The 23,760-nt window shown below is 49.8% G+C and overlaps 1 protein-coding gene across 5 annotated transcripts in view; it reads left to right on the forward strand.

The window, feature by feature from the left end:
- The window catches only part of LOC140392871 (uncharacterized), a 46,007-nt gene extending 25,308 nt beyond the window's left edge, over nucleotides 1–20,699 (forward strand). For all 5 annotated transcript variants that reach the window (XM_072478613.1, XM_072478612.1, XM_072478614.1 and 2 more), the window contains 7 exons: nucleotides 490–639; nucleotides 9,229–9,319; nucleotides 13,472–13,608; nucleotides 16,746–16,853; nucleotides 18,360–18,385; nucleotides 19,097–19,451; nucleotides 19,650–20,699. In XM_072478613.1, the coding sequence (XP_072334714.1) occupies nucleotides 490–639; nucleotides 9,229–9,319; nucleotides 13,472–13,608; nucleotides 16,746–16,853; nucleotides 18,360–18,385; nucleotides 19,097–19,451; nucleotides 19,650–20,086 (1,304 nt within the window). In that variant the 3' untranslated portion in view covers nucleotides 20,087–20,699. The remainder of the gene's footprint in view (nucleotides 1–489; nucleotides 640–9,228; nucleotides 9,320–13,471; nucleotides 13,609–16,745; nucleotides 16,854–18,359; nucleotides 18,386–19,096; nucleotides 19,452–19,649) is intronic.
- Nucleotides 20,700–23,760: the final 3,061 nt, after the last annotated feature.

Below are 23,760 nucleotides of genomic sequence, written 5' to 3' on the forward strand. Positions count from 1 at the left end.
AAGAAGGCTGAATGGCATCTCTTCTGTTCCTATGTAAGGGCTCGACAGGGGCTGAATGGGCCTCCCCCTGTTCCTCTGTAACGGGTTCAACAGGGGTTGAATGGGCCCCTCCTGGTCCTGTGTAACAGGCTTAAGAAGGCTGAATGGCATTTCTTCTGTTCCTATGTAAGGGCTTGACAGGGGCTGAATGGGCCTCATCCTGTTCCTGCATAACAGACTTGAGAAGGGCTGATTGACTTCCTCCTGCTCCTGTGTATCAGGTTCGAGACATGTGCCCTGATGCTAAGGAATGAGGAGAGCTGTGGCGTTGATGGAGGGTGGGGCGGATTTACACAGGGGTTAGGAATGCTGGGTAGGGCTGGCCACCATTATTCCCTCCAACTGCCCTGAGTTGAGGAGCGGCTATGAATGTGAGAGTTTGCCCCAGGACAGGGGACAGGAGCATGAACCAATAATTTAGTCACCTTCCATCCCACATCTTTCCCACAGGCAGGGGCCTGGAAGTGAGCAGGAACTGCACCAGCCAAAGAAAAACCGAGTGTCAGTGTCGCGAGGGATATCACTGTCTGCAGGGACTGGAGTGTACCGAGTGCGAGATGCACACAGAGTGTCCTGCTGGTTATCAGGTGGCACAGCCAGGTACTGTACCATCCAATCACACCACACACCTCAGCTCTTCATTAGATTCATTAGAACGCCTCGATTGGATTCCAGTCTGTAACTCACTCCCGGGTATCTCTTATTCTATATATAAACCATCCCAAACCCCTCGATTAGATTCCAGTCTGTAACTCACTCCCGGGTATCTGTTATTCTATATATAAACCACCCTGAACCCCTCGATTAGATTCCAGTCTGTAACTCACTCACGGGTATCTGTTAATCTATATATAAACCACCCCGAACCCCTCGATTAGATTCCAGTCTGTAACTCACTCCCGGGTATCTGTTATTCTATATATAAACCACCCTGAACCCCTCGATTAGATTCCAGTCTGTAACTCACTCCCAGGTATCTGTTATTCTATATATAAACCACCCTGAACCCCTCGATTAGATTCCAGTCTGTAACTCACTCCCGGGTATCTGTTATTCTATATATAAACCACCCCAGAACCCCTCGATTAGATTCCAGTCTGTAACTCACTCCCGGGTATCTGTTATTCTATATATAAACCACCCCAATCCCCTCGATTAGATTCCAGTCTGTAACTCACTCCCGGGTATCTGGTATTCTTTCTAGAAACCACCCATAAGACATAGGAGCAGAATTAGGGAACTCGGCCGATCGAGTCTGCTCTGCCATTCAATCATGGCTGATATGTTCTTATTCCCGTTCTCCTGCCTTCTCCCCGTAACCCCTGATCCCCTTATTGATCAAGAATCCCGAATCCATCGATTAGATTCCAGTCTGTAACTCACTCCCGGGTATCTGTTATTCTATATATAAACCATCCCAAACCCCTCGATTAGATTCCAGTCTGTAACTCACTCCCGGGTATCTGTTATTCTATATATAAACCACCCTGAACCCCTCGATTAGATTCCAGTGTGTAACTCACTCCCGGGTATCTGTTATTCTATATCTAAACCACCCCGAACCCCTCGATTAGATTCCAGTCTGTAACTCACTCCCGGGTATCTGTTATTCTAGATATAAACCACCCCAAACCCCTCGATTAGATTCCAGACTGTAACTCACTCCCGGGTATCTGTTATTCTAGATATAAACCACCCAGAACCCCTCGATTAGATTCCAGACTGTAACTCACTCCCGGGTATCTGTTATTCTATATATAAACCACCCCTGAACCCCTCGATTAGATTCCAGTCTGTAACTCACTCCCGGGTATCTGTTATTCTATATATAAACCATCCCGAACCCCTCGATTAGATTCCAGTCTGTAACTCACTCCCAGGTATCTGTTATTCTATATATAAACCACCCCGAACCCCTCGATTAGATTCCAGTCTGTAACTCACTCCCGGGTATCTGTTATTCTATATATAAACCACACCGAACCCCTCGATTAGATTCCATTCTGTAACTCACTCCCGGGTATCTGTTATTCTATATATAAACCACCCCGAACCCCTCGATTAGATTCCATTCTGTAACTCACTCCCGGGTATCTGTTATTCTATATATAAACCACACCGAACCCCTCGATTAGATTCCATTCTGTAACTCACTCCCGGATATCTGTTATTCTATATAAAAAACACGCCAAAGCCCTTGATTAGATTCCAGTCTGTAACTCACTCCCGGGTATCTGTTATTCTATATATAAACCACCCAGAACCCCTCGATTAGATTCCATTCTGTAACTCACTCCCGGATATCTGTTATTCTATATAAAAAACACGCCAAAGCCCTTGATTAGATTCCAGTCTGTAACTCACTCCCGGGTATCTGTTATTCTATATATAAACCACCCAGAACCCCTCGATTAGATTCCAGTCTGTAACTCACTCCCGGGTATCAGTTATTCTATATATAAACCACCCCGAACCCCTTGATTAGATTCCAGTCTGTAACTCACTCCCGGGTATCTGTTATTCTATATATAAACCACCCCGAACCCCTCGATTAAATTCCAGTCTGCAACTCACACCCGGGTATCTGTTATTCTATATATAAACCACACTGAACCCCTCGATTAGATTCCAATCTGTAACTCACTCCCAGGTACCTGTTATTCTATATATAAACCACCCGGAACCCCTCTATTAGATTCCAATCTGTAACTCACTCCCAGCTATCTGTTATTCTAGATATAAACCACGCTGAACCCCTCGATTAGATTCCAGTCTGTAACTCACTCCCGGGTATTTGTTATTCTATATATAAACCAACTTGAACCCCTCGATTAGATTCCAGTCTGTAACTCACTTCCGGCTATCTGTTATTCTAGATATAAACCACCCCGAACCCCTCGATTAGATTCCAGTCTGTAACTCACTCCCGGGCATCTGTTATTCTATATATAAACCCCCCTGAACCCCTCGATTAGATTCCAGTCTGTAACTCACTCCCGGGTATCTGTTATTCTATATATAAACCACCCAGAACCCCTCGATTAGATTCCAGTCTGTAACTCACTCCCGGGTATTTGTTATTCTATATATAAACCAACTTGAACCCCTCGATTAGATTCCAGTCTGTAACTCACTTCCGGCTATCTGTTATTCTAGATATAAACCACGCTGAACCCCTCGATTAGATTCCAGTCTGTAACTCACTCCCGGGTATTTGTTATTCTATATATAAACCAACTTGAACCCCTCGATTAGATTCCAGTCTGTAACTCACTTCCGGCTATCTGTTATTCTAGATATAAACCACCCCGAACCCCTCGATTAGATTCCAGTCTGTAACTCACTCCCGGGTATCTGTTATTCTATATATAAACCACACCGAACCCCTCGATTAGATTCCAGACTGTAACTCACTCCCGGGTATCTGTTATTCTGTATATAAACCATCCTGAACTCCTCGATTAGATTCCAGTCTGTAACTCACTCCCGGGTATCTGGTATTCTTTCTAGAAACCACCCCGAACCCCTCGATTAGATTCCAGTCTGTAACTCACTCCCGGGTATCTGTTATTCTATATATAAACCACACCGAACCCCTCGATTAGATTCCAGTCTGTAACTCACTCCCGGGTATCTGTTATTCTATATATAAACCACACCGAACCCCTCGATTAGATTCCAGTCTGTAACTCACTCCCGGGTATCTGTTATTCTATATATAAACCCCCCTGAACCCCTCGATTAGATTCCAGTCTGTAACTCACTCCCGGGTATCTGTTATTCTATATATAAACCCCCCCGAACCCCTCGATTAGATTCCAGTCTGTAACTCACTCCCGGGTATCTGTTATTCTATATATAAACCACCCGAATCCCTCGATTAGATTCCAGTCTGTAACTCACTCCTGGGTATCTGTTATTCTATATATAAACCCCCCCGAACCCCTCGATTAGATTCCAGTCTGTAACTCACTCCCGGGTATCTGTTATTCTATATATAAACCACCCGAATCCCTCGATTAGATTCCAGTCTGTAACTCACTCCTGGGTATCTGTTATTCTATATATAAACCCCCCCGAACCCCTCGATTAGATTCCAGTCTGTAACTCACTCCCGGGTATCTGTTATTCTATATATAAACCACACCGAACCCCTCGATTAGATTCCATTCTGTAACTCACTCCCGGGTATCTGTTATTCTATATATAAACCACCCCGAACCCCTCGATTAGATTCCATTCTGTAACTCACTCCCGGATATCTGTTATTCTATATAAAAAACACGCCAAAGCCCTTGATTAGATTCCAGTCTGTAACTCACTCCCGGGTATCTGTTATTCTATATATAAACCACCCCGAACCCCTCGATTAGATTCCAGTCTGTAACTCACTCCCGGGTATCTGTTATTCTATATATAAACCACCCGAATCCCTCGATTAGATTCCAGTCTGTAACTCACTCCTGGGTATCTGTTATTCTATATATAAACCACCCGAATCCCTCGATTAGATTCCAGTCTGTAACTCACTCCCGGGTATCTGTTATTCTATATATAAACCACCCGAATCCCTCGATTAGATTCCAGTCTGTAACTCACTCCCGGGTATCTGTTATTCTATATATAAACCACCCGAATCCCTCGATTAGATTCCAGTCTGTAACTCACTCCCGGGTATCTGTTATTCTATATATAAACCACCCGAATCCCTCGATTAGATTCCAGTCTGTAACTCACTCCCGGGTATCTGTTATTCTACATATAAACCACCCCAGAACCCCTCGATTAGATTCCAGTCTGTAACTCACTCCCGGCTATCTGTTATTCTATATATAAACCACCCCAATCCCCTCGATTAGATTCCAGTCTGTAACTCACTCCCGGGTATCTGGTATTCTTTCTAGAAACCACCCATAAGACATAGGAGCAGAATTAGGGAACTCGGCCGATCGAGTCTGCTCTGCCATTCAATCATGGCTGATATGTTCTTATTCCCGTTCTCCTGCCTTCTCCCCGTAACCCCTGATCCCCTTATTGATCAAGAATCCCGAATCCATCGATTAGATTCCATTCTGTAACTCACTCCCGGATATCTGTTATTCTATATAAAAAACACGCCAAAGCCCTTGATTAGATTCCAGTGTGTAACTCACTCCCGGGTATCTGTTATTCTATATATAAACCCCCCCGAACCCCTCGATTAGATTCCAGTCTGTAACTCACTCCCGGGTATCTGTTATTCTATATATAAACCACCCAGAACCCCTCGATTAGATTCCAGTCTGTAACTCACTCCCGGGTATCTGTTATTCTATATATAAACCACCCCGAACCCCTCGATTAGATTCCAGTCTGTAACTCACTCCCGGGTATCTGTTATTCTATATATAAACCACACCGAACCCCTCGATTAGATTCCATTCTGTAACTCACTCCCGGATATCTGTTATTCTATATAAAAAACACGCCAAAGCCCTTGATTAGATTCCAGTCTGTAACTCACTCCCGGGTATCTGTTATTCTATATATAAACCACCCCGAACCCCTCGATTAGATTCCAGTCTGTAACTCACTCCTGGGTATCTGTTATTCTATATATAAACCACCCGAATCCCTCGATTAGATTCCAGTCTGTAACTCACTCCCGGGTATCTGTTATTCTATCTATAAACCACCCGAATCCCTCGATTAGATTCCAGTCTGTAACTCACTCCCGGGTATCTGTTATTCTATATATAAACCACCCGAATCCCTCGATTAGATTCCAGACTGTAACTCACTCCCGGGTATCTGTTATTCTATATATAAACCACCCCAGAACCCCTCGATTAGATTCCAGTCTGTAACTCACTCCCGGCTATCTGTTATTCTATATATAAACCACCCCAATCCCCTCGATTAGATTCCAGTCTGTAACTCACTCCCGGGTATCTGTTATTCTATATATAAACCACCCCAATCCCCTTGATTAGATTCCAGTCTGTAACTCACTCCCGGGTATCTGTTATTCTATATATAAACCACCCCAGAACCCCTCGATTAGATTCCAGTCTGTAACTCACTCCCGGCTATCTGTTATTCTATATATAAACCACCCCAATCCCCTCGATTAGATTCCAGTCTGTAACTCACTCCCGGGTATCTGGTATTCTTTCTAGAAACCACCCATAAGACATAGGAGCAGAATTAGGGAACTCGGCCGATCGAGTCTGCTCTGCCATTCAATCATGGCTGATATGTTCTTATTCCCGTTCTCCTGCCTTCTCCCCGTAACCCCTGATCCCCTTATTGATCAAGAATCCCGAATCCATCGATTAGATTCCATTCTGTAACTCACTCCCGGATATCTGTTATTCTATATAAAAAACACGCCAAAGCCCTTGATTAGATTCCAGTCTGTAACTCACTCCCGGGTATCTGTTATTCTAGATATAAACCACCCAGAACCCCTCGATTAGATTCCAGTCTGTAACTCACTCCCGGGTATCTGTTATTCTATATATAAACCACCCAAACTCCTCGATTAGATTCCAGTCTGTAACTCACTCCCGGGTATCTGTTATTCTATATATAAACCACCCAGAACCCCTCGATTAGATTCCAGTCTGTAACTCACTCCCGGGTATCTGTTATTCTATATATAAACCACCCAAACTCCTCGATTAGATTCCAGTCTGTAACTCACTCCCAGGTATCTGTTATTCTATATATAAACCACCCTGAACCCCTCGATTAGATTCCAGTCTGTAACTCACTCCCGGGTATCTGTTATTCTATATATAAACCACCCCGAACCCCTCGATTAGATTCCAGTCTGTAACTCACTCCCGGGTATCTGTTATTCTATATATAAACCACACCGAACCCCTCGATTAGATTCCATTCTGTAACTCACTCCCGGGTATCTGTTATTCTATATATAAACCACCCCGAACCCCTCGATTAGATTCCATTCTGTAACTCACTCCCGGATATCTGTTATTCTATATAAAAAACACGCCAAAGCCCTTGATTAGATTCCAGTCTGTAACTCACTCCCGGGTATCTGTTATTCTATATATAAACCACCCCGAACCCCTCGATTAGATTCCAGTCTGTAACTCACTCCCGGGTATCTGTTATTCTATATATAAACCACCCGAATCCCTCGATTAGATTCCAGTCTGTAACTCACTCCTGGGTATCTGTTATTCTATATATAAACCACCCGAATCCCTCGATTAGATTCCAGTCTGTAACTCACTCCCGGGTATCTGTTATTCTATATATAAACCACCCGAATCCCTCGATTAGATTCCAGTCTGTAACTCACTCCCGGGTATCTGTTATTCTATATATAAACCACCCGAATCCCTCGATTAGATTCCAGTCTGTAACTCACTCCCGGGTATCTGTTATTCTATATATAAACCACCCGAATCCCTCGATTAGATTCCAGTCTGTAACTCACTCCCGGGTATCTGTTATTCTATATATAAACCACCCCAGAACCCCTCGATTAGATTCCAGTCTGTAACTCACTCCCGGCTATCTGTTATTCTATATATAAACCACCCCAATCCCCTCGATTAGATTCCAGTCTGTAACTCACTCCCGGGTATCTGGTATTCTTTCTAGAAACCACCCATAAGACATAGGAGCAGAATTAGGGAACTCGGCCGATCGAGTCTGCTCTGCCATTCAATCATGGCTGATATGTTCTTATTCCCGTTCTCCTGCCTTCTCCCCGTAACCCCTGATCCCCTTATTGATCAAGAATCCCGAATCCATCGATTAGATTCCATTCTGTAACTCACTCCCGGATATCTGTTATTCTATATATAAACCACCCTGAACCCCTCGATTAGATTCCAGTCTGTAACTCACTCCCGGGTATCTGTTATTCTATATATAAACCACCCAGAACCCCTCGATTAGATTCCAGTCTGTAACTCACTCCTGGGTATCTGTTATTCTATATATAAACCCCCCTGAACCCCTCGATTAGATTCCATTCTGTAACTCACTCCCGGATATCTGTTATTCTATATAAAAAACACGCCAAAGCCCTTGATTAGATTCCAGTCTGTAACTCACTCCCGGGTATCTGTTATTCTATATATAAACCACCCAGAACCCCTCGATTAGATTCCAGTCTGTAACTCACTCCCGGGTAACTGTTATTCTATATATAAACCCCTCTGAACCCCTCGATTAGATTCCAGTCTGTAACTCATTCCCGGGTATTTGTTATTCGAGATATAAACCAAACTGAACCCCTCGATTAGATTCCAGTCTGTAACTCACTCCCGGGTATCTGTTATTCTATATATAAACCACCCAGAACCCCTCGATTAGATTCCAGTCTGTAACTCACTCCCGGCTATCTGTTACTCTATATATAAACCACCCTGGACCCCTCGATTAGATTCCAGTCTGTAACTCACTCCCGGGTATCTGCTATTCTATATATAAACCACCCAGAACCCCTTGATTAGATTCCAGTCTGTAACTCACTCCCGGATATCTGTTATTCTATATATAAACCACCCCGAACCCCTCGATCATATTCCAGTCTGTAACTCACTCCCGGGTATCTGTTATTCTATATATAAACCACCCGGAACCCCTCTATTAGATTCCAGTCTGTAACTCACTCCCGGGTATCTGTTATTCTAGATATAAACCACCACGATCCTCTCGATTAGATTCCAGTGTGGAACTCACTCCCGGGTATCTGTTATTCTATATATAAACCACCCTGAATCCCTCGATTAGATTCCAGTCTGTAACTCACTCCTGGGTATCTGTTATTCTATACATAAACCACACCAAACCCCTCGATTAGATTCCAGTCTGTAACTCACTCCTGGGTATCTGTTACTCTATATATAAACCACCCTGAACCCCTCGATTAGATTCCAGTCTGTAACTCACTCCCGGGTATCTGTTATTCTATATATAAACCACCCCGAACACCTTGATTATATTCCAGTCTGTAACTCACTGCCGGGTATCTGTTATTCTATTTTTAAACCACCCCAAACCCCTCGATTAGATTCCAGTGTGTAACTCACATCCGAGTATCTGTTATTCTAGATATAAACCACCCTGAACCCCTCGATTAGATTCCAGTCTGTAACTCACTCCCAGGTTTCTGGTACATGTATTATATACACTGTGAACAAATATTTTGATCTGCCCTTACAGGTTCGCATAGGGTTAACACAATGTGCAGCAAATGCCCTCCTGGAACATTCCAGAATGAAAAATCACTCAGCAAATGCAGAAAACAAACAATGTAAGTGTTTTTTTCTGCTGGTTAATGGATTAGTGGTACGGCATTCGATAGGAGATTAGGGGGATGACCATCAATCGGAGAGTTAGAGAGATTAGAGGGATAGTCTTCAATGGAGAGTTAGGGGATTTGAGGGATGGTCTTCGATTGATAGTTAGGGGACTAGAGGGATGGCCTTTGATGGTGAGCTAAGGGACTAGTGGGAAGGTCATTGATAGGAGAGTTAGGGGGATTAAAGGGATAGTCGTCAATGGGAGTGTTAGGGAATGAGAGGAATGGTCTTTGATGGTGAGTTAGGGGGATTAGAGGGATAATCTTCGAAAGGAGAGTTGGGGAATTAGAGGGATGAACTTCGACGGGAAGGTTAAGGGATTAGAGAGATGGTCTTTGATATAAGAGTTGGGGGATTAGAGTTATGGTCGTCATTGGGAGGGTTAGTGGGATTGCAGGGATGGTCTTCGATGGAAGAGTACTGAACCTATGACAGTGCAGCACCCCCTTAATACTGACTCTCTGATATGTGGCACTCCCTCAGTACTGATCCTCCGACAGCGCGGCACTCCCTCAGTACTGAGTCTCTGACAGTGCGGCACTCCCTTATTACAGACCCTCTGATAGTGCAGTACTCCCTCAGTACTGACCCTCTGACAGTGTGGCGCTCCCTCAGCACTGACCCTCCGACAGTGTGGCACTCCCTCAGTACTGACCCTCTGACAGTGCGGCACACCCTCAGTACTGACCCTCTGACAGTGCGGCACTCCCTCAGTACTGACCCTCTGACAGAGCAGCACTCCCTCAGCACTGACCCTCCGACAGTGTGGCACTCCCTCAGTACTGACCCTCTGACAGTGCAGCACTCCCTCAGTACTGACCCTCTGACAGTGCGGCACTCCCTCAGTCCTGACCCTACGACAGTGTGGCACTCCCTCAGTACGGACCCTCCGAAAGTACAGCACTCCCTCAGAACTGACTCTCTGACAGTGCGGCGCTCCCTCAGTACTGATCCTCTGACAGTGCGGCACTCCCTCAGTCCTGACCCTACGACAGTGTGGCACTCCCTCAGTACGGACCCTCCGAAAGTACAGCACTCCCCCAGTACAGACCCTCTGACAGTGCGGCACTCCCTCAGAACTGACTCTCTGAAAGTGAGGCACTCCATCAGTATTGACACTGTGACAGTGCAGCACTCCCTCAGTACTGACTCTCTGATTATCATGGAATTTACAGTGCAGAAGGAAGCCATTCGGCCCATTGAGTCTGCACCGGCTCTTGGAAAGAGCACCCTACCCAAGGTCAACACCTCCACCCTATCCCCAGAACCCAGCAACCCCACCCAACACTAAGGGCAATTTTGGACACTAAGGGCAATTTATCATGGCCAATCCACCTAACCTGCACATCTTTGGACTGTGGGAGGAAACCGGAGCACCCGGAGGAAACCCACGCACACACGTGGAGGATGTGCAGACTCCGCACAGACAGTGACCTAAGCCGGAATCGAAACTCGGACCCTTGAGCTGTGAAGCAATTGTGCTATCCACAATGCTACCGTGCTGAGATGAGGCACTCCCTCTGTACTGACACTCTGACAATGCAGCACTCCCTCAGTACTGACCCTCTTGACAGTGCAGCACTCCCTCAGTACTGACCCTCTGACAGTGCAGCACTCCCTCAGTACTGACCCTCAGACAGTGCAGCACTCCCTCAGCACTGACCCTCTGACAGTGCAGCACTCCCTCAGTACTGACCCTCTGACAGTGCAGCACTCCCTCAGTACTGACCCTCTGACAGTGCAGCACTCCCTCAGTACCAACCCTCAGACAGTGCGGCACTCCCTCAGTACTGACCCTCTGACAGTGCAGCACCCCCTCAGTACTGACCCTCTGACAGTGCAGCACTCCCTCAATACTCACCCTGCAACAGTGCAGCACTACCTCAGCACTGACCCTCTAACAGTGCAGTGCTCCCTCAGTACTGACCCTCTGACAGTGCGGCACTCCTTCAGTACTGACCCTCCGACAGTGCAGCACTCGCACAGTACTGACCCTCCGACAGTGCAGCACTCCCTCAGTGCTGACCCCCTAACAGTGCAGCGCTCCCTCAGTGCTGACCCTCTGACAGTGTAGCACTCGCTCAGTACTGACCCTCCAACAGTGCAGCACTCTCTCAGTACTGATCCTCTGACAGTGCAGCACTCCCTCAGTACTGACCCTCTGATATGAGGCACTCCCCCTGTACTGACAGTGCAGTGTTCCCTCAGGACTGACCGTCTGACAGTGCGGCACTCCCTCAATACTGACCCTCTGACAGTGCAGCACTCCTTCAGTACTGACCCTCTGACAGTGCGTCACTCCCTCAGTACTGACCCTGTGACAATGCGGCAGCCCCTCAGTACTGACCCTCTGACAGTGTGGCACTCCCTCAGTACTGACCCTCCGACAGTGCAGCACTCGCTCAGTACTGACCCTCTGGCAGTGTAGCACTCGCTCAGTACTAACCCTCCGACAGTGCAGCACTCCCTCAGTACTGACCCTCTGACAGTGCAGCACTCCCTCAGTGCTGACCCTCTGACAGTGCGGCACTCCCTCAGTACTGACCCTCCAACAGTGCAGCACTCGCTCAGTACTGACCCTCTGGCAGTGCAGCACTCGCTCAGTACTGACCCTCCGACAGTGCAGCACTCCCTCAGTACTGACCCTCTGACAGTGCGGCACTCCCTCAGTACTGACCCTCCAACAGTGCAGCACTCGCTCAGTACTGACCCTCTGGCAGTGTAGCACTCGCTCAGTACTGACCCTCCGACAGTGCAGCACTCCCTCAGTACTGACCCTCTGACAGTGCAGAACTCCCTCAGTACTGACCCTCTGATATGAGGCACTCCCTCTGTACTGACAGTGCAGTGTTCCCTCAGGACTGACCGTCTGACAGTGCGGCACTCCCTCAATACTGACCCTCTGACAGTGCAGCACTCCTTCAGTACTGACCCTCCGACAGTGCGTCACTCCCTCAGTCCTGATCCTCCGACAGTGCGTCACTCCCTCAGTACTGACCCTGTGACAGTACGGCAGTCCCTCAGTACTGACCCTCTGACAGTGTGGCACTCCCTCAGTACTGACCTTCCGACAGTGCAGTACTCCCTCAGTACTGACCCTCTGACAGTGCAGCACTCCCTCAGTACTGACCCTCTGACAGTGCAGCACTCCCTCAGCACTCACCCTTCGACAGTGCAGCACTACCTCAGCACTGACCCTATAACAGTGCAGCGCTCCCTCAGTACTGACCCTCTGACAGTGCAGCACTCCCTCAGTGCTGACCCTCTGACAGTGCGGCACTCCCTCAGTACTGACCCTCCAACAGTGCAGCACTCGCTCAGTACTGACCCTCCGACAGTGCAGCACTCCCTCAGTGCTGACCACCTAACAGTGCAGCGCTCCCTCAGTGCTGACCCTCTGACAGTGCAGCACTCCCTCTGTACTGACCCTCCGACAGTGCGGCACTCGCTCAGTACTGACCCTCTGGCAGTGTAGCACTCGCTCAGTACTGATGCTCCGACAGTGCAGCACTCCCTCAGTACTGACCCTCCGACAGTGCAGCACTCCCTCAGTACTGACCCTCTGACAGTGCAGCACTCCCTCAGTACTGACCCTCTGATATGAGGCACTCCCTCTGTACTGACAGTGCAGTGTTCCCTCAGGACTGACCGTCTGACAGTGCGGCACTCCCTCAATACTGACCCTCTGACAGTGCAGCTATCCTTCAGTACTGACCCTCCGACAGTGCGTCACTCCCTCCGTCCTGATCCTCCGACAGTGCGTCACTCCCTCAGTACTGACCCTCTGACAGTGTGGCACTCCCTCAGTACTGATCTTCCGACAGTGCAGTACTACCTCAGTACTGAACCTTTAACAGTGTGGCACTCCCTCTGAACTGAATCTCTGATAGTGAGGCACTCCCTCAGCACTGAATATCTTAGACTACACTTTCATTTATTGATATAAATGCTAAACTCTGGTATTTCTTTCCTTTAATCTCTCTCGCTTCAACTTAATTTCCTGTGTAGTATCTGTCTATTCTTCACTTTCCTCCTTTGTTTCATCCTCTCTCTCTCTCTCTCAATAACTCTCATTGCATCTCTCGCTCTCTCAATCTCTGCAGCTGTGCCGAGCTTGGTTTGACTGAGCTCCAACCTGGATCTCGTGAATCAGACAGTGTTTGTGGGGGGTCCACGTGGATGCTGGGTACCACACAAGTCAATGATCTTCTCACCACATCCATCAACCAACAGACCAACAGTAAGTATCTGATTGACTGAAAACCCATCCTGTCCAACATGCACATCAGTGGGTGTGGAGAGAGCTTTACTCTGTATCTAACCCTATGCTGTACCTGTCCTGGGAGTGTTTGATGGGGACAGTGTAGAGGGAGCTTTACTCTGTATCTAACCCCGTGCTGTACCTGCCCTGGGTGTGTTTGATGGGGACAGTGTAGAGGGAGCTTTACTCTGTATCTAACCCTGTGCTGTACCTGTCCTGGGAGTGTTTGATGGGGACAGTGGAGAGGGAGCTTTACTCTGTATCTAACCCCGTGCTGTACCTGTCCTGGGAGTGTTGATGGGGACAGTGTAGAGGGACCTTTACTCTGTATCTAACCCTGTGCTGTACCTATCCTGGGAGTGTTTGATGGAGACAGTGTAGAGGGAGCTTTACTCTGCATCTAACCCCGTACTGTACCTGTGCTGTGCGAGTTTAAGGGGGTCAATGTAGAGGGAGATTTACTCTGTATCTATCTTGGTGTTGTTCCAGTCCTGTGAATGTTTGATGGGGACAGTATAGAGGGAGCTTGACTCTGTATCTAACTCCTTGATGTTCCTCTCCTGGGAGTGGTTGATGGGGACAGTGTCGAGGGAGATTTACTTTGTATCTAACCCCGTGATGTTCCTCTCCTGGGAGTGGTTGATGGGGACAGTGTAGAGGGAGATTTACTTTGTATCTAACCCCGTGATGTTCCTCTCCTGGGAGTGTTTGATGGGGACAGTGTAGAGAGAGATTTACTCTGTATCTAACACCGTGATGTTCCTCTCCTGGGAGTGGTTGATGGGGACAGTGTTAGAGGGAGCTTTACTCTGTATCTAACCCCGTGATGTTCCTCTCCTGGGAGTGGTTGATGGGGACAGTGTAGAGAGAGATTTACTCTGTATCTAACCCCGTGATGTTCCTCTCCTGGGAGTGGTTGATGGGGACAGTGTAGAGGGAGCTTGACTTTGTATCTAACCCCGTGATGTTCCTCTCCTGGGAGTGGTTGATGGGGACAGTATAGAGGGAGCTTGACTTTGTATCTAACCCCGTGATGTTCCTCTCCTGGGAGTGTTTGATGGGGACAGTGTAGAGTGAGATTTACTCTGTATCTAACCCCGTGATGTTCCTCTCCTGGGAGTGGTTGATGGGGACAGTGTAGAGGGAGCTTTACTCTGTATCTAACCCTGTGCTGTACCTGTCCTGGGAGTGTTTGATGGGGACAGTGTAGAGGGAGCTTCACTCTGTATCTAACCCTGTGCTGTACCTGTCCTGGGAGGGTTTGATGGGGACAGTGTAGAGGGAGCTTTACTCTGTATCTAACCCCATGCTGTACCTGTCCTGGGAGAGTTTGATGGGGACAGTGTAGAGGGAGCTTTACTCTGTATCTAACCCTGTGCTGTACCTGTCCTGGGAGTGTTGATGGGGACAGTGTAGAGGGAGCTTTACTCTGTATCTAACCCTGTGCTGTACCTATCCTGGGAGTGTTTGATGGAGACAGTGTAGAGGGAGCTTTACTCTGCATCTAACCCCGTACTGTACCTGTGCTGTGCGAGTTTAAGGGGGTCAATGTAGAGGGAGATTTACTCTGTATCTATCTTCGTGTTGTTCCAGTCCTGTGAATGTTTGATGGGGACAGTATAGAGGGAGCTTGACTCTGTATCTAAATCCTTGATGTTCCTCTCCTGGGAGTGGTTGATGGGGACAGTGTCGAGGGAGATTTACTTTGTATCTAACCCCGTGATGTTCCTCTCCTGGGAGTGGTTGATGGGGACAGTGTAGAGGGAGATTTACTTTGTATCTAACCCCGTGATGTTCCTCTCCTGGGAGTGTTTGATGGGGACAGTGTAGAGAGAGATTTACTCTGTATCTAACACCGTGATGTTCCTCTCCTGGGAGTGGTTGATGGGGACAGTGTTAGAGGGAGCTTTACTCTGTATCTAACCCCGTGATGTTCCTCTCCTGGGAGTGGTTGATGGGGACAGTGTAGAGAGAGATTTACTCTGTATCTAACCCCGTGATGTTCCTCTCCTGGGAGTGGTTGATGGGGACAGTGTAGAGGGAGCTTGACTTTGTATCTAACCCCGTGATGTTCCTCTCCTGGGAGTGGTTGATGGGGACAGTATAGAGGGAGCTTGACTTTGTATCTAACCCCGTGATGTTCCTCTCCTGGGAGTGTTTGATGGGGACAGTGTAGAGTGAGATTTACTCTGTATCTAACCCCGTGATGTTCCTCTCCTGGGAGTGGTTGATGGGGACAGTGTAGAGGGAGCTTTACTCTGTATCTAACCCCGTGCTGTACCTGTCCTGGGAGTGTTTGATGGGGACAGTGTAGAGGCAGCTTTACTCTGTATCTAACCCTGTGCTGTACCTGTCCTGGGAGTGTTTAATGGGGACAGTGTAGATGGAGCTTTACTCTGTATCTAACCCCATGCTGTACCTGTCCTGGGAGTGTTTCATGGGGACAGTGTAGAGGGAGCTTTACTCTGTATCTAACCCTGTACTGTACCTTTCCTGGGAGTGTTTAATGGGGACAGTGTAGAGGGAGCTTTACTCTGTATCTAACCCCGTGCTGTACCTGTCCTGGGAGTGTTTGATGGGGACAGTGTCGAGGGAGCTTTACTCTGTATCTAACCCTGTGCTGTACCTGTCCTGGGAGTGTTTAATGGGGACAGTGTAGAGGGAGCTTTACTCTGTATCTAACCCTGTGCTGTACCTGTCCTGGGAGTGTTTGATGGGGACAGTGTAGAGGGAGCTTCACTCTGTATCTAACCCTGTGCTGTACCTGTCCTGGGAGGGTTTGATGGGGACAGTGTAGAGGGAGCTTTACTCTGTATCTAACCCCATGCTGTACCTGTCCTGGGAGAGTTTGATGGGGACAGTGTAGAGGGAGCTTTACTCTGTATCTAACCCTGTGCTGTACCTGTCCTGGGAGTGTTTGATGGGGACAGTGTAGAGGGAGCTTTTCTCTGTATCTAACCCCGTGATGTTCCTCTCCTGGGAGTGTTTCATGGGGGCAGTGTTGGCGGAGCTTTACTCTGTATCTAACCCCGTGCTGTACCTGTCCTGGGAGTGTTTGATGGGGACAGTGTAGAGGGAGAGTTACTCAATATCTAACACTCTATATTATGTTTCAGGTTTGCATTTTTCCTATGTGTTGATCATTGTTTTATTGCTCACCATCCTCTCCTGTGGATTCTTGGCTGGGTTCCTCGCCTTCGTCCGGAGTGACAGACATTGTAGAGGTCAGTCCTGCTTCACGAAGAGACCCCCTGGAGTACTGAGGTCAACTCTAGCCCTCGCGCACCCTCTCCCCTCACCCTCCCCTCGAGGCAGCCGACGCCCTGCCGAGACGAGGTCGCAACCTGCCTCTGGAGTGAGGGTAGAGGTCACAGGCGCTGCTCGGTCTCCGAGGGTCTAAAGGATTGGAATATAAAGATGCAGAGGTTATGCTGCAGCTATACAAAACCCTGGTTAGACCCCACTTGGAGTCACTGTGAGCAATTCTGGGCACCACACCTTAGGAAGGATATTTTGACCTTGGAGGGAGTGCAACGTTGATTCACTAAAGTGATGCCCGGATGACGGGTTGAGCTACGAGGAGAGATTACTCAAATTAGACCAATTTTCGCCAGAATTTAGAAGGTTACTGGATGATCTGATCGAAGTATTCAATATGTTAACAGGGAAAGACGGGGTGGATGAAGATAAACTATTTCCACTGGTTGGAGATTCTAAAACTAGGGGGCATAGTCTAAAAATTAGGGCCAGACCGTTTTGGAGAGATGTTCGGAAGACCATCTCCACTCAAAGGGTGGTAGAGGTTTGGAACTCTCTCCCACAAACAGCAGTTGAAGCGAGATCAGTTGTTAATTTTAAACCCGAGATAGATTTTTGTTAAGCAAAGATATTAAGGGATACGGGCCAAAGGCAGGTCTATGGAGTTAGGCCAAAGATCAGCCATGATTGGTGGGGCAGGCTCGAGGGGCTGTTCCTATGTCGCTTCTACCCCCTCACTCACCCCACCCCAGTTTAGGAGAGGCTGGGAGGTTCGGGGCCCTCGCCATGAGCTGCCACCCCTCATTGGCTCTTTGCCAGACAGCATCACAAATATCTGGAGGTCTAAGCCTCTCGGCGAGAGGGGATCCAGGTATTTTGTCAGGGGCTCGAAAAGTGTGAGTTGCGGGAGGGCAATGGTCGGAGAGGTTGGTCTTTGCCATAGTTTCATACGATGATGAGGCGATGCCGGTGTTGGACTGGGGCGAGCACAGTAAGAAGTCTTACAACACCAGGTTAAAATCCAACAGGTTTGTTTCAAATCACTAGCTTTCGGAGCACTGCTCCTTCCTCAGGTGAATGACGAGGACCTCCTTCCGTCCGCGGCCCCGCAAGATCCTACCCCCATCTTCTTGCGGGGCGGACTGAGAGAGGACGGCAACCACGCATGCGGGCGACAAGGCCTGGCGCGTGTGAATGGCGTGGCCCCGATCCTGGCCCATTGTCAGGGCCTGAATCGGTCGGGACCGGGGCCGTTCCGCACCGTCGTGAACCTCGACGGCGTTCACGACGGCGCGGCCACTTCGGTGTGGGAGTGGAGAATCGCGCCCCCTGTCTCTCACCTTAAAATGATAGCCCTCGTTGTTGACCGTTTGTTATTGATTCCTCCCGAGGCTCGGTTTGCCCCTCGTTGAACTTATACTCTGTCACTAACCCCCCCTCTCTCTCTCTACCTCCCTCTCTCCCCATTACAGGATCGAAGGAGCATGCAGAGAGCCAGGTACGTAGAGAACGACATGGGAATGAGGAGAGGGAGAGGAGAGGGGGGCGGGAATGTAGAGGAGGATGGAGGGGAACTAAGTGAAGCAGGAGGCATCATAGAATTTACAGTGCAGAAGTAGGCCATTCGGCCCATCGAGTCTGCACCGGCTCTTGGAAAGAGCACCCTACCCAAGGTCAACACCTCCACCCTATCCCCATAACCCAGTAACCCCACCCAACACGAAGGGAAACTTTGGACACTAAGAGCAATTTATCATGGCCAATCCACCTAACCTGCACATCTTTGGACTGTGGGAGGAAACCGGAGCACCCGGAGGAAACCCACGCACACACGGGGAGGATGTGCAGACTCCGCACAGACAGTGACCCAAGCCGGAATCGAACCTGGGACCCTGGAGCTGTGAAGCAATTGTGCTAACCACACAAGCTGAGGCTGGAATGAGGGAGGGCCGTGGATCACAAAGCAAGGAAGGAGGGAGGGAGAAGAGAGTGAGGGAGGAGAGAGTGAAGGAAATAGAGGGAGGCGAGAGGGAGGGTGGGATAGAGAGGAGGGAATGCTGGAGGGAAGGAGGACGGAATAGATGAGGGAGGAGGGGAGGGAAGATGGATGGAGGGAGGGTTGAGGGAAAGGGGAGCTTAGAGGGAAGATGGAGGGAGATCAATGCGGGGAACCTCAGACCCTCAGCAACCTCCTCTATTCTTGTTCCAGAACTCGGGAGAGGACAGGAGCAGTCTGGAGTCGAAAGTACCCCTTTTGGCATCAGGAAAGCGAGTGGCTGACTGCAGAGACCCCCACATCCAGGCCCAGCCACATCCCCGTCTAGACAATGAATGTTTGGGGCAGATGACCGCTGGCCTCCAGCAGGAGAGAGAGGTTTTAACTCAGCATCCAGCACATTCCTCATCCTCACCCTCAGACAGATGGGGAGAGCAGAACGAGCTCAGACCAAGTCTCTCCCCACAGCCGGCAGACCCTGAGCCTGGGCCCAGGCCGCAGCAGCACAGCACCTTTGGGGAGCAACCGGGTGGGGTCTGCGGAGCTCACGGACTTGTGGGTCTACAAGGTAGGACACTGAGAAACATATCTCTCCCTTTCTCCTCTGGCTCTCTCTATTTCTGTGCCTCTCTCTGTCTCTCTCCCTGTCTCTCTCTCTCTCGGTGTCCATCTCTGCGTCTCTCTCTGTCTCTTTCACTCTGTCCCTCAGCCTCTCTCTGTCTCTCTACTTCCTAACTCATATTCTATTTTTCATTCCCTGCCACAGGCTGCCAAGTCCAGTCCTTCGAGTCAAATCTCACTGTCAATGGGCCCCTCTACATATACAATGGACAGATGTTCCCGGGGCCCACCGGGGCTGGACACCAGCAGCAGGAGGATCAGCACGACCCTCACAGAGGCCACCAGGAGACTGGGAGTGCGCCAGGCCACGCCTCAGTGCCCGAGGAGGCAGCTCCGTACCATGTTCGGACTCCTGTGGCTGAGGAGAACTCGGGGCATGTAGACACCCAGCCTGTGCAGGAGGATGGCTGCAGGCCCGGCGTTGGGCAGGAGGCTTCGAACCTGGTGAAGGCTGAGCAGGAGGAAGGGAAGGAGAGTCACGGGCCAGCCCAGGAAGAACCGTCCTGGAGGAGGTCAAGGAGACTGGACGGTGGGCGGGGCGGAGGGGGAGGAGCCTGGACTTTGGGAGAACCAGAGACTTGAAGTGAGTCTTTGAGGCCTGAACCAGAGAGTGAGGCTTTGAGGCCTAGTGGAGCCTTACTGTGGGCAAGAGGTCCGGTTCGCCAGGGTGAGGCATTATGCCTGGATGGAACTAACTGTGGGGGGCGGGGGGGGGAGTGATGTGAGGCCCTGGTTGCCAAGTATGAGGACCAGGCGACTGAGCCTGAGGCCTATGAGGACCGAAATGTGGGTGGGTGGGTGGGGTTGATGAGGCCCGATTCACTGGGGAGCCGGGCCTGAGAGCTAGATGGACCTAACTGTACATGGGGGGATAGTGAGGGGAGCGGGGGGTGGTGATGTGGCCTTGTTGCCGGATAAGAGGCCTGATTCACGAGGGCACCAGGCCTGAGGCCTTGATGGCCCTCACCATGGACAGGAGGCCTGGACATGGCTGAGGACAGGCCTGATTTGGGCCTTCCCGAGCAGCAACAAAATGGGAATTAAGTGACTTTCTCCTTCCCCCTCCATTTCCTCACGTCAACACTGTGGCGATTCAGATGTAAATCTCAGGATTTTAACTCCAGTTTAACACTATGGTCCTACGCTGATGTAAATAATTGTGCTAATTTATAAAAATTTATGTTGAATTACTGATCACCCTGACTTGCCTCTTCTTTCCATCCTCTTTCCAGAGGCTTCCCAACCTCCAGCGAGTCTGCAATAAAGCCTTTGGTCAGCTTCCCAAGATATTACAACTTTCCCTTTTCTAAACAACGTCGATTTTTATAAAGATAGTTTCTTTTTTTCTTCTAATTATTTCATATGTGGGGATCGCTGACCAGCCCAGCATTTATTACCCACGCATAATTGCCCTCTGAGAATGTGGTGGTGATGAGCCACCATCTTGAACCATCAACAGTCCGTGTGGTGTAGGTACACCCACGGTGCTGTTAGGGAGTGAGTTCTAGGATTCTGACCCAGCGACAGTGAAGGACTGGCCAATATATTTCCAAGTCGGGATGGTGAGTGACTCGGAGGGGAACTTACAGGTGGGGGTATTCCTCATGTGTCTGCTGCCCCTTGTCCTTCTAGATTGCAGAGGTTGTGGGTTTGGAAGGTGCTGTCGAAGGAGCCTTGGTGAGTCGCTGCGGTGCGTTTTGTAGACAGTACACACAGCTGCGTCAATGGTGGAAGGAGTGAATGTAGTTACTGTGCCGATCGAGCGGAGCTGCTCTATTCTGGATGGTGTTGAATTTCTTGTGCGCTGCTGGAGCTGCGTGTGTGCCGTGAATGTAACTTGCCACTTGTCAGCCCAAGCCTGGATATTGTCCAGGTCTTGCTGCATTTGCACACGGACTGCTTCAGTGTCTGAGGAACATTCCTACTTCTAACCTTGGAAGGAAGGTCAATTATGAAGCAACTGAAGATGGTTGGGTCTCAGGGGCGAGATTCTCCGACCCCCCGCCGGGTCGGAGAATCGCCGGGGGCTGGCGTGAATCCCGCCTGTGCCGGTTGCCGAAGTCTCCGGCACCGGAGATTCGGCGGGGGCGGGAATCGCGCCGCGCCGGTTGGCGGGCGCCCCCGAGCGATTCTCCGGCCCGGATGGGCCGAAGTCCCGCCGCTAAAATGCCTGTCCCGCCGGCGTAGATTAAACCACCTACCTTACCGGCGGGACAAGGCGGGCTCCGGGGTCCTGGGGGGGCGCGGGGCGATCTGGCCCCGGGGGGGGCCCCCACGGTGGCCTGGCCCGCGATCGGGGCCCACCGATCCGATGGGCGGGCCTGTGCCGTGGGGGCACTCTTTCCCTTCCGCCTCCGCCACGGTCTCCACCATGGCGGAGGCAGAAGAGACTCCCTCCACTGCACATGCGCGGGAATGCTGTCAGCAGCCGCTGGAGATGTCATTTCCGCGCCAGCTGGCGGGGCACCAAAGGCCTTTTCCGCCAGCTGGCGGGGTGGAAATTCGTCCGGCGCCGACCTAGCCCCTTAAGGTTGGGGCGCGGCCCCCAAAGATGCGGAGCATTCCGCACCTTTGGGGCGGCGCGATGCCCGTCTGATTTGCGCCGTTTTGGCCGCCAGTCGGCGGACATCGTGCCGTTTCCGGAGAATTTCGCCCCAGACACTACCCTGAGGAACTCCTGCAGTGATGTCCTGTGACTGAGATGATTAACCTCCAATCACCACAACGATCGTCCTAGGTGCTGGGTATGACTCCAATCAGCAGTTTTCCCCGATTCCTATTGACTCTTGCGAGAGGGTTAATCCCTCATCCCTACTCCGAAATGGCGTGTGTAACTGGTAGGAGGTGGGTGAGAGGGTTAATCCCCCCCCTCTGATAGGGTAAGGGGCTGCCTGGTGTGTGTAACTGGGAGGAGGTGGGTGAGAGGGTTAATCCCTCCCCCTCTGATAGGGGAAGGGGCTGCCTGGTGTGTGTAATTGGGAGGAGGTGGGTGAGAGGGTTAATCCCCCCCCCTCTGATAGGGGAAGGGGCTGCCTGGTGTGTGTAATTGGGAGGAGGTGGGTGAGAGGGTTACTCCCACCCTCTGATAGGGGAAGGGGCTGCCCAGTGTGTGTAACTGGGAGGAGGTGGGTGAGAGGGTTAATCCCCCCTCTGATAGGGGAAGGGGCTGCCTAGTGTGTGTAACTGGGAGGAGGTGGGTGAGAGGGTTAATCCCCCCTCTCTCTGATAGGGGAAGGGGCTGCCTAGTGTGTGTAACTGGGAGGAGGTGGGTGAGAGGGTTAATCCCACCCTTACCATTGCATGTCGGTGGTGGAGAGTGAATTTGCGAAGATGTGGCCGGTGTGGGGGGGTTGTGGTGACAGGTTTAAAAAACAGAACAATTTGTTTAAATCAAAGGCGCGGAACAAGGGAATGCCGGTCTTCTGCAAGGAATCCCGAGACACAGTCCAACCAAGGAGCAATTAGGGTTGGGTAAGAAATGCTGGGCCTGTAGCCAGCGACACCCACATCCTGTGGAGAGATATATATACACACACAACACAGGCACAATCTGCAAACACTTACTGACACCAAGGGCAGGCTGACCTTTACTGCAATGTTGAGGGTGGGGTTGGATTCTGAGAATGAGGATGTCTTGTGACTGTGTAGGGTTCTGAGATGGTGCCTGGAATACTGTTCAGCTCCCCTTGAGCAGGGAAGGATATACCAGCCTTCGATAGGCTGCAACCAATGTATGGCTAGATTGATTGGGTAGATTGGGAATAAGATGGATTGTTCAATCAGTGTGTGTCTCCCTGTCCGTGTGTCTGTGAGTGCCAGTGTCTGTGAGTGCCGGTGTCTGTGTTTCTGTCTGTGTCTGTATCAGTGTGTGTATGTGTGTGAGACTGTGTGTCCGTGTCAGTATAAGTGCCCGTGTGTGTTTGTCTGTGTCAGAGTGTGTGTGAGTGAGTGCCTGTGTCAGTGCATGTGCGGGTTTCTGTATGAGTGAGTGATTGAGCGCCTGTTTACGTGCTGGGATCAGTGCTGGGACCTTTGCTGTTTGTAGTATATATAAATGATTTGGAGGAAAATGTAACTGGTCTGATTAGTAAGTTTGCAGACGACACAAAGGTTGGTGGAATTGCGGATAGCGATGAGGACTGTCAGAGGATACAGCAGGATTTAGATTGTTTGGAGACTTGGGCGGAGAGATGGCAGATGGAGTTTAATCCGGACAAATGTGAGGTAATGCATTTTGGAAGGTCTAATGCAGGTAG

Source organism: Scyliorhinus torazame, chromosome 16 (assembly GCF_047496885.1).
Source record: "Scyliorhinus torazame isolate Kashiwa2021f chromosome 16, sScyTor2.1, whole genome shotgun sequence".
Taxonomy (NCBI): Eukaryota; Metazoa; Chordata; class Chondrichthyes; order Carcharhiniformes; family Scyliorhinidae; genus Scyliorhinus; species Scyliorhinus torazame.